The sequence below is a fragment of the Drosophila pseudoobscura genome, chromosome X (genome assembly GCF_009870125.1).
Source record: "Drosophila pseudoobscura strain MV-25-SWS-2005 chromosome X, UCI_Dpse_MV25, whole genome shotgun sequence".
Classification (NCBI taxonomy): Eukaryota; Metazoa; Arthropoda; class Insecta; order Diptera; family Drosophilidae; genus Drosophila; species Drosophila pseudoobscura.
In genome coordinates this window covers 12,741,948-12,757,841 of record NC_046683.1, presented here as the reverse complement: position 1 = coordinate 12,757,841, position 15,894 = coordinate 12,741,948, and the positions used below count along the sequence as shown (strand labels likewise).

Here is a 15,894-nt window from a genome sequence, read left to right as displayed (position 1 = left end):
AAAAAGCTGCCGATCTGGTCGGGGCATGTCTTTCCGTGATCGGGAAAGTCCTGCAAATCGACTGGGTTCTCAGGATCCTGAGAGAGTAGGTCCTTCACCAATCTGGCCCTATTTCTCCAAGATATAGCCTTCCGAAGATTTGGATTTGCGTATCTTTGAAATACCGGTTTTTTCTACAAGCTATATCTCGACTAAAAAGCTGCCGATCTGGTCGGGGCATGTCTTTCCGTGATCGGGAAGGTCCTGCAAATCGACTGGGTTCTCAGGATCCTGAGAGAGTAGGTCCTTCACCAATCTGGCCCTATTTGTCCAAGATATAGCCTTCCGAAGATTTCGATTTGCGTATCTTTGAAATACTGGTTTTTTCTACGAGCTATATCTCGACTAAAAAGCTGCCGATCTGGTCGTGGCATGTCTTTCCGTGATCGGGAAAGTCTTGCAAATCGACTGGGTTCTCAGGATCCTGAGAGAGTAGGTCCTTCACCGATCTGGCCCTATTTGTCCAAGATATAGCCTTCCGAAGATTTGGATTTGGGTATCTTTGAAATACTGGTTTTTTCTACAAGCTATATCTCGACTAAAAAGCTGCCGATCTGGTCGGGGCATGTCTTTCCGTGATCGGGAAAGTCCTGCAAATCGACTGGGTTCTCAGGATCCTGATAGAGTAGGTCCTTCACCAATCTGGCCCTATTTGTCCAAGATATAGCCTTCCGAAGATTGCGATTTGCGTAACTTTGAAATACTGGTTTTTTCTACGAGCTATATCTCGACTAAAAAGCTGCCGATCTGGTCGTGGCATGTCTTTCCGTGATCGGGAAAGTCTTGCAAATCGACTGGGTTCTCAGGATCCTGAGAGAGTAGGTCCTTCACCGATCTGGCCCTATTTGTCCAAGATATAGCCTTCCGAAGATTTGGATTTGGGTATCTTTGAAATACTGGTTTTTTCTACAAGCTATATCTCGACTAAAAAGCTGCCGATCTGGTCGGGGCATGTCTTTCCGTGATCGGGAAGGTCCTGCAAATCGACTGGGTTCTCAGGATCCTGAGAGAGTAGGTCCTTCACCAATCTGGCCCTATTTGTCCAAGATATAGCCTTCCGAAGATTTCGATTTGCGTATCTTTGAAATACTGATTTTCTACGAGCTATATCTCGACTAAAAAGCTGCCGATCTGGTCGTGGCATGTCTTTCCGTGATCGGGAAAGTCTTGCAAATCGACTGGGTTCTCAGGATCCTGAGAGAGTAGGTCCTTCACCGATCTGGCCCTATTTGTCCAAGATATAGCCTTCCGAAGATTTCGATTTGGGTATCTTTAAAATACCGGTTTTTTCTACGAGCTATTTCTCGACTAAAAAGCTGCCGATCTGGTCGGGGCATGTCTTTCCGTGATCGGGAAAGTCTTGCAAATCGACTGGGTTCTCAGGATCCTGAGAGAGTAGGTCCTTCACCGATCTGGCCCTATTTGTCCAAGATATAGCCTTCCGAAGATTTCGATTTGGGTATCTTTAAAATACCGGTTTTTTCTACGAGCTATTTCTCGACTAAAAAGCTGCCGATCTGGTCGGGGCATGTCTTTCCGTGATCGGGAAAGTCTTGCAAATCGACTGGGTTCTCAGGATCCTGATAGAGTAGGTCCTTCACCGATCTGGCCCTATTTGTCCAAGATATAGCCTTCCGAAGATTTCGATTTGGGTATCTTTAAAATACCGGTTTTTTCTACGAGCTATTTCTCGACTAAAAAGCTGCCGATCTGGTCGGGGCATGTCTTTCCGTGATCGGGAAAGTCTTGCAAATCGACTGGGTTCTCAGGATCCTGATAGAGTAGGTCCTTCACCGATCTGGCCCTATTTGTCCAAGATATAGCCTTCCGAAGATTTCGATTTGCGTATCTTTGAAATACTGATTTTCTACGAGCTATATCTCGACTAAAAAGCTGCCGATCTGGTCGTGGCATGTCTTTCCGTGATCGGGAAGGTCCTGCAAATCGACTGGGTTCTCAGGATCCTGAGAGAGTAGGTCCTTCACCGATCTGGCCCTATTTGTCCAAGATATAGCCTTCCGAAGATTTCGATTTGGGTATCTTTAAAATACCGGTTTTTTCTACGAGCTATTTCTCGACTAAAAAGCTGCCGATCTGGTCGTGGCATGTCTTTCCGTGATCGGGAAAGTCTTGCAAATCGACTGGGTTCTCAGGATCCTGATAGAGTAGGTCCTTCACCGATCTGGCCCTATTTGTCCAAGATATAGCCTTCCGAAGATTTCGATTTGGGTATCTTTAAAATACCGGTTTTTTCTACGAGCTATTTCTCGACTAAAAAGCTGCCGATCTGGTCGGGGCATGCCTTTCCGTGATCGGGAAAGTCTTGCAAATCGACTGGGTTCTCAGGATCCTGATAGAGTAGGTCCTTCACCGATCTGGCCCTATTTGTCCAAGATATAGCCTTCCGAAGATTTCGATTTGGGTATCTTTAAAATACCGGTTTTTTCTACGAGCTATTTCTCGACTAAAAAGCTGCCGATCTGGTCGGGGCATGTCTTTCCGTGATCGGGAAGGTCCTGCAAATCGACTGGGTTCTCAGGATCCTGAGAGAGTAGGTCCTTCACCAATCTGGCCCTATTTGTCCAAGATATAGCCTTCCGAAGATTTCGATTTGCGTATCTTTGAAATACTGGTTTTTTCTACAAGCTATATCTCGACTAAAAAGCTGCCGATCTGGTCGTGGCATGTCTTTCCGTGATCGGGAAAGTCTTGCAAATCGACTGGGTTCTCAGGATCCTGAGAGAGTAGGTCCTTCACCGATCTGGCCCTATTTGTCCAAGATATAGCCTTCCGAAGATTTCGATTTGGGTATCTTTAAAATACCGGTTTTTTCTACGAGCTATTTCTCGACTAAAAAGCTGCCGATCTGGTCGGGGCATGTCTTTCCGTGATCGGGAAAGTCTTGCAAATCGACTGGGTTCTCAGGATCCTGATAGAGTAGGTCCTTCACCGATCTGGCCCTATTTGTCCAAGATATAGCCTTCCGAAGATTTCGATTTGCGTATCTTTGAAATACTGATTTTCTACGAGCTATATCTCGACTAAAAAGCTGCCGATCTGGTCGTGGCATGTCTTTCCGTGATCGGGAAGGTCCTGCAAATCGACTGGGTTCTCAGGATCCTGAGAGAGTAGGTCCTTCACCGATCTGGCCCTATTTGTCCAAGATATAGCCTTCCGAAGATTTGGATTTGCGTATCTTTGAAATACCGGTTTTTTCTACAAGCTATATCTCGACTAAAAAGCTGCCGATCTGGTCGGGGCATGTCTTTCCGTGATCGGGAAGGTCTTGCAAATCGACTGGGTTCTCAGGATCCTGAGAGAGTAGGTCCTTCACCGATCTGGCCCTATTTGTCCAAGATATAGCCTTCCGAAGATTTGGATTTGCGTATCTTTGAAATACCGGTTTTTTCTACAAGCTATATCTCGACTAAAAAGCTGCCGATCTGGTCGGGACATGTCTTTCCGTGATCGGGAAGGTCCTGCAAATCGACTAGGTTCTCAGGATCCTGAGAGAGTAGGTCCTTCACCGATCTGGCCCTATTTGTCCAAGATATAGCCTTCCGAAGATTTGGATTTGCGTATCTTTGAAATACCGGTTTTTTCTACAAGCTATATCTCGACTAAAAAGCTGCCGATCTGGTCGGGGCATGTCTTTCCGTGATCGGGAAAGTCCTGCAAATCGAATGGGTTCTCAGGATCCTGACAGAGTAGGTCCTTCACCGATCTGGCCCTATTTGTCCAAGATATAGCCTTCCGAAGATTTGGATTTGCGTATCTTTGAAATACCGGTTTTTTCTACGAGCTATATCTCGACTAAAAAGCTGCCGATCTGGTCGGGGCATGTCTTTCCGTGATCGGGAAAGTCTTGCAAATCGACTAGGTTCTCAGGATCCTGAGAGAGTAGGTCCTTCACCGATCTGGCCCTATTTGTCCAAGATATAGCCTTCCGAAGATTTGGATTTGCGTATCTTTGAAATACTGGTTTTTTCTACGAGCTATATCTCGACTAAAAAGCTGCCGATCTGGTCGTGGCATGTCTTTCCGTGATCGGGAAAGTCCTGCAAATCGACTGGGTTCTCAGGATCCTGAGAGAGTAGGTCCTTCACCGATCTGGCCCTATTTGTCCAAGATATAGCCTTCCGAAGATTTGGATTTGCGTATCTTTGAAATACTGGTTTTTTCTACAAGCTATATCTCGACTAAAAAGCTGCTGATCTGGTCGTGGCATGTCTTTCCGTGATCGGGAAAGTCCTGCAAATCGACTGGGTTCTCAGGATCCTGAGAGAGTAGGTCCTTCACCGATCTGGCCCTATTTGTCCACGATATAGCCTTCCGAAGATTTCGATTTGCGTATCTTTGAAATACTGGTTTTTTCTACAAGCTATATCTCGACTAAACAGTTGCCGATCTGGGCGTGGCAATTCTTTTCGTGATCGGCATATCATTAAAATACTGGTTTCTTCTGTACGACAGGACTGAGTCAGTCAGTCAGCAAATAAAAGGAGCAAGCGGAATTCAAATGACAGCTTTGATACTGTGCACAGTGTGATTGTTGACCTATTACCGCGACTCACTATAGTGCGCACACTTGTACCGGCCTCTTCTTTTAGGTTTATAAATACATTAGATAATATGCATACATATGTGTAGTCTCCCTGCCTTGAAAAACACATTTAAATTGTTTAGTTAAGTTGCGAAAGCGTTGTTAAATCATTTTATTTTCATTCCACATTACATATGCACACTCTTGGAGAGTTTTAGTACTAACATATGGTTACTTAGCATATGGTCCTTCCATACTACTATCCGGTCCTGTGATCGTTCTTCCGACAGAGCTTTGCGCACTTGCACTTTCACTTACACTCTCTTCTCGCACTTACAGTTTTACAGTTTTAAGATAGATTCGAGTACAGTTAGAGATTCTCATAATAAGAGACGGGGCAGGGCTGGAGATAGAGAGAGCGACAAAAGACGAGTAATGCTTATAGAGAGGAGGCAAGATGGGGCCAAGTAAATAACACAAGTACATAGTTCTTTATATATGTATATGTATATAGTATATGTATGTCTGTAAATTTATGTGTATATACCACGAAGCGAAAATAAATAAATATTTATGTATAGTTTATATGTATATGGTATATGTATAGATTTGTAGCGCTGTTGCTAATAGTTTCACATATAAAAATGTTTTCCGTTTAGACATTTACAACATCGAGTACAACTATAATACATATGTATAAGTACATTCATTTATATGTATAGTTTTAATGTATATAGTATATATAGACATCTAACTCTTTAGATCTTTATGTAGGGCACATAGCTTCATATATATATTTATGTAGATGTATATGTATATGTATATGTCTGTATGTATGTAGCGCGGGCGTGGGAGTGCGTTTACTTTTTTTAAGGTAGAGCAGTAGGACTGATCCCCCAAAAAGATCGAGAGTTCCAGTTCTTCCTTGAGCTACTTTCTTTGGTTATCGGCTACGGATCAGCTCCACTTAGTTTAGTTGGGGTTTTTCTTCGAAAATACAGAGAGGCTAATAAGCTTCGGATAGTGCAGGAGGTGATAGGTTATCCTTAATTTTTGTTTGCTTTGGTTTGGTTGGGTTTGGTACCCACTGGTACATAGGTATGCAAGTTTTGAAAGGCAGCACGGGACTACTCGGACACACATATGCACATGCTATATTTGCAGCACAATATGTGTATCATATCGTATGTCTCTATATGTTTTAGGCTGTGTTTGTTAGTGTGTGTGTGTGTGTTAGTGTGTCTAATCGTTAATGGTGGTAATCGTGGATTAATGGGCGGCACTGATTTTGTGTTAGTTAACATTCGCTATAAGTTTTACATACGTTTACAGTTTGCTATAATCTTAATGCATATTATTTTATATTATATTATATTATATTAGATTTCTTTGGGTTGCTATTGGGGGTCGGGTTGGGATCTGCTTGGGAGTCAGTGCTAGCTAACAGTTCTTTACAATAAACGTACATTGGGGAAAAGTGCTTTCAGGAGGGGCGGCTTTCAGGTTGAGAGAAAGTTTTCGACTAAATATAATTTACAGGACTACACACGTTCTTGACTAACGCTACTGCTGCTTCTGCTTATGCTAGTTCTTCTAGTCATCTACTTCTTCATCTTCATCTACATATCTTCTTCAGAATCCTGACCTTAGTGATCTTTCTTCCTTTCCTTCGGTTTCGTTTATACCGTTGTACTTTTGCTTAGTTTTGCTTTGTGCTGGCTGACATGTTGAGCTTTTACTTTGAAATGGTTTTGCCTGCTGTGCTGGGGAACTGCGGGCGAATAATAGAGACGGACAGAGAGACACAGAGATACAGATAGAGAGTGAGAGATAGAGATAGAGAGTTAGAGGGTGACCTTTGGCAAGGGCGTGAGCAGTTCAAGATGCAGACGTAGCTGTAAATTAGCCATTGGCAGTAGGACTAGGATTTAGGATTAGGAGAACTGGGAACTGGTAGCAGGATACAGGATACAGGATACTGGATTCTGGAGTAGGGGCCGGTTTTAGCTGCGCCTACAGATCAAAATAAAACTCAACAAGCATTGCCTAAAACTGGTTGACCTTCAGCTCGTTGCCCTGCAGCTGGACAAGGCGGAAGGCCTCCCGTATGGTGGGCGTCATTAGCAGCTTGAGATTCTCCTCGGCCTCGCCGGGCAGCGAGCGCAGCAGCTCCATGGAGGCCACCACCAATTGGGCGAGCGCCGCCCGCTTGTAGTTCGAGTCCTTTAGAATGCTGCTGGCCCGCTGCTGCTCAATCTCCGGCGATATGGACTCGGCCTCGGACTTGGCCTGCCGATTCGTATCGAACGGATTGTTCCGGCACTTTGGCTGGAATTCGCTGATCAGCGTGGTCATCGTCACGTTCTCCTCCTCCTGCAGCTGAACGCATTTGCTGGGCGATCCACCCGATCCTGAGGCCTCGGTCATCTCGGCATCAGCAGTCCCATTGCCATTCCCGTTCAGCGATATGCACATGGGTTTGCCCACCATTTGGTGCGCATGGGGGTGGATGTGTGGGTGCGGATGGTGTGGCGGCGCCGCCATTGGCGGCTTCTTGGAAGCCGCCGCCGTCGCTGACTGTTGCTCCGGCCCCCGTAGCCTGCTGCTGCTCGAGCCCGTCTCGAGGTCGTGCAGGGCCGAATTGCTCAAGTAGAGCTCGCAGACCAGATTCCAGGCATCCTGCAGGCAGAACAGATACCGCACAAAGTTCTCCTTCTTCTTCACGGTGGTGGTGTTCAGCCGCGAGCAGGACTCCAGAATGAAGTTGAGATCCTCCGGCCCCAGGTTGTACACCACAATGTCGTTGAGGTGCGAGTCGACGAGGGCTATGTAGTAGATCATCCAGGAGGAGGTCATCTGCTTGTACAAATTGGCCGCGTACTCGATGTTGGACACCTTCTGCATGAGGAACTTGAGGCCAGGCCGCGAGTCGAACTCCAGGGCGGACATCAGGTACTGCTTGACGCAGCGCAGCAGTATCTCCTTGGACCGAAAGTCCAGATCATAGTCGTGGCTGGGCGTGGCCGCCGCTCCCGCATAATTGTCGAAGATGCAGGTGGACACCGCTTGCGGTACGCACTTGAGCCGGGACAGCAGCAGCTTAGCCACCAGCTGCAGCAGCATTTGGTTGGCCAGCAGCCCCACCACCAGATTCTTGAACGGAATCCGAATAACAAAGTTGTCAAGATTCGAATTGAAGCCATTGTTGAGGGGGTACAGCAGGAAGGAGTAGCTCCGGTCGTCCGACAGCTTGCATTGGCTTCCCGCACCCGTACCGGGTCCGGTGCCACTGGGCCCCTGTCCCTGGCCGGGCTCCCGCTGATTGTCGGACAGGAAGACCTGCTGTGCCAGCGAGTAGATGCGGGCCAGCTCCTCCAGGCTGCTGTCGCGGCGGGCGGCCACCTTCACGTTGGCACAGTCCCCGTAGAAGCTGTTGGACTTCTCGTGGAAGGCGAACGAGAGCTGTCGCAGCGGTGCGATGGTCACGGTGCAGGCGCGATGGATGGCCGAGCAGGCGATCATCCACTGGGACTCGTTGAACAGCATGCCCGTCGATAGGATGACGTGCTTCAGGCAGGACACCGAAATCCGTGCAATCGCCTCCTGTGACTGCGCAGCGCACTCGATTAGTACGAGCAGGAGCTGCTTGAGGGCCAGCGTCGCCGAGCTGGATATTTTGGTGGGGGACTCGATGAGGTTGCTGCTGCCGGTAGAGGTGGAGGCAGCCCCAGCTGAAGCTGGGGGCACCCCCGAGCAGCCCTTGCTCTGCTCCTCGCTAGCCGAACTGGAGCTGCTGTCGTACCGACTACTGTCGGGACCCGCCTGTGTGGTGGGATTAAGATTCAGATTCGGCAGCTCCTGCTGTTCGATCCGCTCCGTCACGAACTTGAGCTTCGAGTAGATGAGATTATCGGCGGGATGGACGATCTGGGCGAGACGCGTCTTGGTCCCAGCGCCCAACCGACGCTGCTCGGGCACAGATTTCTCAATAAACTCCACCACCAGATCGGTGGTCATGCAGCAGCAGTGCTTGAAGTTCTTCTCGATCAGCTGCCAGGAGGCGCCCGTCTTGTTGATGTACCGCAGCCAGTCCTGGATCATCGGCACCAGCAGATGATTGATGCAATAGAACCCGAAATCGATGCCCGGCGTGGCCAGCAGGTTCTTGAAGAGCTTGAAGATCGTCTGCAGAATGGGCGCCTGGTGCGAGTAGGGACAGACGATCAGGGAGTTGGTGAGGCCATCCAGCAGGAGGAACCACACCTTGAGCACGCCCGAGGGCTTGTCCATCTCATCGATCTTCACGATGGTGTCCTTGTCGATATGCAGGGAGCGGTAGGAGATCATGTACTGCTCGTTCCGTGTCTGCAGATAGTCGTTCCCAAAGTAGGTGAAATTCTCCATCGAACTGGGGATGTTCGCATCGATAATGTGCGTGTACGAGATGCCCTTGATCTTGTACGTGGAGTGGAAGTTCGGGCACTTGGGCATGCTGTACATGAAGCCCAGGATGCTGGAGCAGCGCTCCAAGAAACGTAGCGTTTCGTGCAGGAAGTCTGTGGGCCTAAAGGCATTATCTTCGTCCCCTCCGCCAGCTGCTCCTCCTCCTGCGCCATTACTGGAGCCGGTACAAGTATTGTTGTTGTTGTTGGTGCCACCGCCTGAGATCTCCAGATAGGAGAGCAGACACAGAATACAGTCGAGTCCGGCGTTGGCAAACACCAGCGTGTTGTCCGAGTCGAGAAACACCCGAAAGATGTCAATGATATTGCTCATGTTGAGCATCCGGCTGCGGGCATTGCGCAGCGTACCGAAGAGCGGCCTCCAGCCGGAGCGTATCTCGGTGCGATGTGCCTCCACCACTTCGTAGAGGCAGGCCACAATCTGATCCTGCACATCCACATCCGTGTCCATGCTGAGGAGATTCTCAAAGGGCTTCAGCAGGGCCTCGTTAAAGTGGAAATACGGCAGCTCCGATTGCTCCACCAGCAGTGCCGTTATTATGTCGTGTATGTACTCGATGGCCCGCTTCGAGATCATGCGATCCCTGTGGCAGGCGGCATCCATCAGATGCGGTCCCGTAATGGCCCACACCTTGAGCACGTGCAGCAGCGGCCTCGAGCTGCGAAATACCTTGAGCGTCACGTCTCCGATGCGATGCAGGAGCAGAGACATGGGCAGCGAATCGAGTTTCTTCCAGCCCTTGCTGGGCCACCAAACCCTCGTGCCCTTGCGGGCCACCTGGCTCTTGTACAGCTGGTCGCGCGAGGCGCGGCACAGATGTTTGAGGAACTGGCACAGTGACGGGAGGCTGAGCCGTTCGGCGGCATCGCTGAACAGATTCTCCGCCTGATGGGACAACGCGCACAGCACCTTGGAGGTGTCGCACTGGCTCAGCAGCACCGTCTCGTTGGTGCCCGAGTAGACCTTCAGTATGCACGTGATGTTCGTGTTGGGGCTCTGCATGGGCGCCTGCAGGAAGCTGTAGACATCGACGCTGCCGCGGGAAAAAGAGAGAGATATTTGTATAGACTTTTGCAGATGGACTTCGGAGACTGCCACGCCTTACCAGGTCTCATCATCATCGATGGGTATCGAAGAGAGATTCAGCTTATCCTGGGCATTGCCGTTGCTGAGCTTCTCGCCCGTCTCCAGATCCCTGCGACTGCTGCCCGGCGATGCGGATATGGATGGATTCTGCATGCTAAAGATCTCATGCTCCAGCTGGCTCACGTGCCGGCAGACGGCAAAGATGCTCGGCCAGCAGTCGGCACTGTAGCTGCCCAGATTTAGGCCACCCGTGAGCACCACATCCATGGACATGGCCTGGCTGGCGGAGATGCGCGGTCCCGTGGTCTGGCACACATTGGAGGCCAACAGATTGAGGATCTTTCCGGCCAAATGCTGCAGATTGAGACTGTTGCTGAGCGTGGCCGCCTGTACCAGAAATGAAAAGAATATTTATGGTCCTTTTTGGGGTTACTCAGAGCAGACAGATCTTACCGAATGCAGTCCGTCCAGGCACATGGCATACAAGGCCTCACCGTTGGACTTGTTCGCCTTGGCCTTAACTCTCAGTGTGCGCTTGGACAGAGCCACCAGTTTGTTGGAGGCAGACGTTGTCTGCAGATCCCCCAGCCCCGAGCTGAGCACAATCACCATGGAGTCCCAGCAGCAGGTGAGGAGGCGGCGGCACAGTTTCTTGGCCGCCTCCCGGCGCTTGTCGTGCTGCTCGTCATCGCTGTGCTTTACCTGCGTGGCCGTCTGCAGGCGCTGCCACTCGGAGAGCATCTGTGTGGCCCCCAGGCCGCCCGCATCGCACAGCATATCGACGAGGGCGCACCGCGGCCCAGTGCCCTCCAGCTGTTGGCGAGACATGGCCTCGAGGATGTTGCACATGGTCACAGATTGATAGAGCTCGCAGAGCCACGGCGATGATAGGTAGACCAGAACGCCCGTATTCTGCACGGAGGTCACGAACTGCTGCTCGGACATGGGCACCAGAATGTCTCGATTGGGGGGCGCCGGAAGAGCCTGATCGTAGTAGCCGGCGCGCATCAGCTGGAGGCTGAGCAGCAGGGAGGAGTAGATGGCCAGGTAGATGCCATCCGCATTGATGGCCGTGAGATTGTAGTCAAAGTCGGAAAAGTTCATGCTGTTCTCCTGGCACACAGCCGACGCGAATTCCTGCATGGCCTCGTCCAGCTCCACGCAGCTGCGCAGGCGCAGGAGCTTCGGCACCAGATCTTGCCGCAAGGCACGAGCAAAGTCCCGGGCATGCTGTCGATCATTGTCGCTGTCCGTACGGATGGGCATAACAGGGGCCTCTAGGTGGGAGTAGGGCCAGCGATTCTCCACGCGCGACGTCTCATCACTGGAGCTGCTGTGCTCATCGTCCTCGGGCCCCTCCGTATCGCCCGAGCCATTGGAGGCCCCGTCCTGCTCGTTCGGCGGCTCGCCATCGCTCTCCGACCCCGAGGAGGTCTCGAACACATTCTGACGGAACTCCACAATGGCATCCCGATAGGGCGCCGGCAGCCGGGCCATGCTCTGGTAGGTCAAAGGTCCCGAATAGTCGGCGTCCTTCAGCAAATCGTGGCGGGAGTTCACGACCTGGACAATCTGATCGCTGATCATAGATTCGGTCAGCTCGCCGCTGCACAGCACCTGGAGGCTATCCAGCAGGGCCACCATGCACTCGACGCTGGCCTGGAGGCTGGCCTCCGTGCAGGCGCTGCCCCCGGAGCCGCTGGCCCCGTAGGCGCACTCCTCCATGGCATCCACCAAGCTATACAAGGTTTTTTTTTATAGATTTTATCTCGTTTTGTTTCGCATTTACTTACAGTCTGAACAGGGCCATTTCATCGCTACAGCCCTGGGCCGTGTTCTTGTCCACGTACAGGATGACAGCCAGATCGATCAGCCGCTCGGGGCTCTTGAATATCTCGCGGACACAACGCAGCGGCTCTGTGCGGTTCTGGGGCGACGGCAGCAGCAGCATACGATGGAACAAAGCCTCCAGCATAGGACGCAGCGAGCCGTGGGCCCCGGCGATGCGCAGCAGCTGAATGGCCGTCAGGTATACGCATCGTGCCTGAGGTCCGTCCAGGCCAGGACCCGTAAAGAAGCCGCGTGCCTCATTCTCAATCATGTGGAGAGCGTCTCTGCAACAAAAATGGAAATGAATATAAGAATGGTGTAAAAGACGATGGCTGCCGCCACTCCAGTCCACTCACTTGTAGGTGAACTTTTTGTCCAGATTGATGCGTCCTGGGGAGCCCAGGGCGGCGGCCAATGTGGGGCAGAACTTTTGCCACAGGAAGGAGGTAAAGTGCGGATTGGCATGGACATTGCGGGGCAGAGCCGAGCTGAGGGTCAGTATGCATTCGGTTAGGTAGAGGGAGCTGTGATTCTCGCACTTCTTGTTCGGCGATGTGTTGACATTGGGCTCCACCAGACGGCTGCAGAGCCACTGCATCACGGGTATCACCTCGTTGTAGACGGCCGAGGCCTGCGTCTGGGTCATAAGGCCCGCCGGCGCCGTCTTCTTCACCTCCTCGGCCTCCTCGATGAGAAAGGCGCAGAAGGTGCGCAGGCATTGGGAGGCAGCCGCCAAGGAGGCCGCCTTGGTGGCCCTGGAGCCCATCTCCCAGCATTCGCCACAGCGTGAGAGTATCTCGATGAGCAGGCGCCCGTTTAAGGTGCAGGCCGGGGAGCAGGCCATGGCCAGGAAGAGCCGAAGCACATTCACGACGGTGTCCTCGCTGCTGGTCGATGGCAGGATGCCATTGGTGGCACGCAGCAGCTGCGATGGCAGCCATACGGAATCGTCCTCGGGCTCAAGGCCAATATAGAACCGTTCGTCCTTGATAACGCGCTGTAGAAAGGAGCCGAAATCAAACAGAATAAATACCAGAAGAAATACAGAAGAATGTGGATAAACAGAAGGGAAAGCAAAGGAAAGGACCCCCTCTCCTCTCAACAAGAGAGGCTGCCGGGTCTCCAGGGCACAAGAGATTTCCGAGCAATTAGCCAATCCAATCCCCGGGGGCCACACAAAGAGTACAAAATATGTACATATTCAATGATGAGTCTCCCCTTCCCTTCCCTTTCCTTTCCTTCCTTCCGGATCTGATTATCCTGCCACTTACATGCAGCCCGTTGAGACCCATCGTGATGAACTTTGGCCGCTTGGTGTCCAGTGCCATCTGCAGGGCCGTGAAGCAGACCGAGCGCAGCTCGTGCGACGGATCCCGGTGGATGCCATGCTGGCGGTACAGTTTATCTGCAAGAACATAAAGCACAAACCATTATCGGTATTGGAACGTTACAGCCAGCCAATCCATGGCCACTCGTAAAAACCAAACAGTAAAAACACTAAAATTTCCCCGCGATAAGCGGAAGGTGATTAAAATCCAAAAGAGACACAAAGCCACAGAACCAGAGAGCCACAGGGTGTTTTTCGGGCGAGGTCCAGACAGAGCCCCAGCACTTGACCAAATCATTGCCTACATTCCAGCAAAAGCCACAACGCCAACAAGAAAATTTGAAAGAGTGCGTATGGAAGTGGGAAATACCCTAAATACTGGTTATATTTTACTTTTAATCTTTTTATACCCGATACTCAAAATAAGTATATTAGATGTGTGGTGAAAATGGATGTGTGTAACGTCCAGATGGAATCGTTTCCGACCCCCTAAAGTATATATATTATTGATCAGCATCAATAGTCGAGTTGATTGAGCCATGTCTGTCTGTCCGTCCATAAAAGCGTCTAGGGACAGATCGGATCACGTTTTAGCCAAAAGAAACAAATCAAATGCAGTGGCTGCGCCACGCTCAGACTGATTTTCTGTCTCTCTCGCACGCACTCGTCGTTTAATATAAGCGGCGTCTGCCAGAGGAGAGTCATACTGACTAAGTATCGGGTATAAATGTAGAGTTGCGGCAACTCACAACGTTCCCCCTCGTTATTATTATCTATTGCTGATAAATGCCAAAATTAGAACAAACGTAGTAGTCAAATATTGCTCAAATTTCTAACGTAAATATATTTTCTTGTTTTTTTGCAGTTTAAATGTACATATGGCAATGCATATGTTTATTGATATATGTATAGCTACCTGAGTATGTAGCTATGTAAATATATGGTAGAGTTATCTGAACCATCAGCAGGTTGCGAGTTATCAGGGCAATGGGTCGTACAGAAAGGTTTTAGCATGGCTTCTCTACTATGTACGTTACAATCCTTCATAGAGCCGCAGATCAAAACGATACTAAAACGAATATGCTCCCCCCACAGCAACAACCCGCCAAAAAGTCATAAAGGAAGTGGAAATAGTAACGGTGAACATTGGCAAATGGCAACAACAAGCGACAAAAGGAAAGAAAGGCGGAAAGGCATGATGAACGAAAGGAAATGGCGTCTTCGCATGTTTTCAATATCGCTAGCTCGCTCTTAATCATTTTTGTTCTCTCCCTCTCTTTTGTCTCTCTCAGTGCTAGGAATACGGGCACACAAGCACACACACACATATATACATGCATAAAAACACATACCGTAAGCAATTTGTGCCGTTTGTCGCAACGCGTTATGCTTCGTGCCCGTCGACTCCTTGATAATTAGCAGAAAAAGGTCCTCCATATTGCACTGGGAGAGTAGGGCCACGGCCACCTCTCCGTCCTCCGTCCTTCGTCCTCCGCCCTCCGTCCCGCACTCTCGCTCTCACACCACCCAGCTGCTGCTCGCGTTCTGTTACTGTTGCTCACGGAGTGTCGTGTTCCGTTATGGGGTATGGTATTGTAGGCCTTGCTGCTGCTGTTGTTGCTGCTCCTGCTTGGTGCTGACTTTTGGGGGGTGGAAGGGAGGGAGCCTTAGTTGGCGAGTGCCTCCTTGCACGCCATCAATAACAACTCCATTATTGCCGATGTGGCTGTTGCTGTTTCTGCTGCTGCTGCTGTTGCTGTTGTTGTCGCCTGTCAAAATTGGAGTAAAATCAATAAAATAACCAAGAGGGGATTTGATATTGTTTATGTTAGATGCCGCCATATGTGCCCCCTTGAAAGTGCGCTCGTAGCAGTGTAACTGTATATCTGTGTATCTGTATCTGTAACCGTATCTGTGTACGTGACTCAACATGTCCTCCCACTGTTCGCAAAAGTTTGCACTGCATTGCATCTCGGGTGCACCTTCAAAAAGTTCAAACAGTGTGTATCCGTTTTCCTTGAAAACTTTTCGTACACCCACACATACACAATTACACACGCACTGCACTAGCTGCAACGGTGATTTTTCAATGCTGCTGAGAAAAGTCGTCTCGTACATTCCATATGCCACAGACCCAGACATAGACTTTTAACATAATATGTATTTTTATATGGTTTATTGAATGTTTTTTAGAGTCTTGCGCCATTTACCATATTGAAATAAAACTTCCTCGATAGCGGAAGGTGGTATTGAACAACTTTTCACTTGCTGCCTGCCACTTGTGGTTTGATGTGAGAGCCGAGCGAATGGATGGATCCGCTTTCTCCTCGATTCGTGTTTTTGTGTGGTGCCTCAAGCTACTGCAGTTGCCGTGTGACACCACAAATGTTGTTCTGGGCTGGCAACAAAAAGCGGTCCATTACGCAGGAACAAAACAGAGCAGAGCATAGCTAACAGCTATAACCGTTAGTTCTGGGCGATGCGCATGACCGGCAGCCAACAGCTGTTTCAGCATTGCTATCGATAACTGGGCCAGGGATATACCATGCTAGGAATCTGTTGTGTTAAATCGACTTTTTTCGATCTTTTAACAAAAGAATTTAAT

At 49.9% G+C, this 15,894-nt stretch overlaps 1 protein-coding gene across 2 annotated transcripts; it reads right to left on the bottom strand.

Annotated features, from left to right (window-relative positions):
- Positions 1 to 4,725: 4,725 nt before the first annotated feature.
- On the bottom strand, positions 4,726 to 15,832 carry LOC4814746 (brefeldin A-inhibited guanine nucleotide-exchange protein 3). 2 transcript variants are annotated; one of them, XM_001354808.4, is made up of 8 exons: positions 15,500 to 15,832; positions 14,642 to 15,058; positions 13,234 to 13,367; positions 12,319 to 12,959; positions 11,926 to 12,246; positions 10,586 to 11,870; positions 10,152 to 10,519; positions 4,726 to 10,079 (listed from the first exon to the last, which is right to left on the bottom strand). In XM_001354808.4, the coding sequence occupies exons 2-8, from the start codon at positions 14,724 to 14,726 to the stop codon at positions 6,629 to 6,631; spliced, it is 6,285 nt and encodes a 2,094-aa protein (XP_001354844.3). In that variant the 5' UTR covers positions 14,727 to 15,058; positions 15,500 to 15,832; the 3' UTR covers positions 4,726 to 6,628. The 2 variants fall into 2 exon arrangements, with proteins under 2 accessions (XP_001354844.3, XP_015041717.2); XM_015186231.2 differs by lacking the exons at positions 14,642 to 15,058; positions 15,500 to 15,832 and adding an exon at positions 13,524 to 13,654.
- Positions 15,833 to 15,894: the final 62 nt, after the last annotated feature.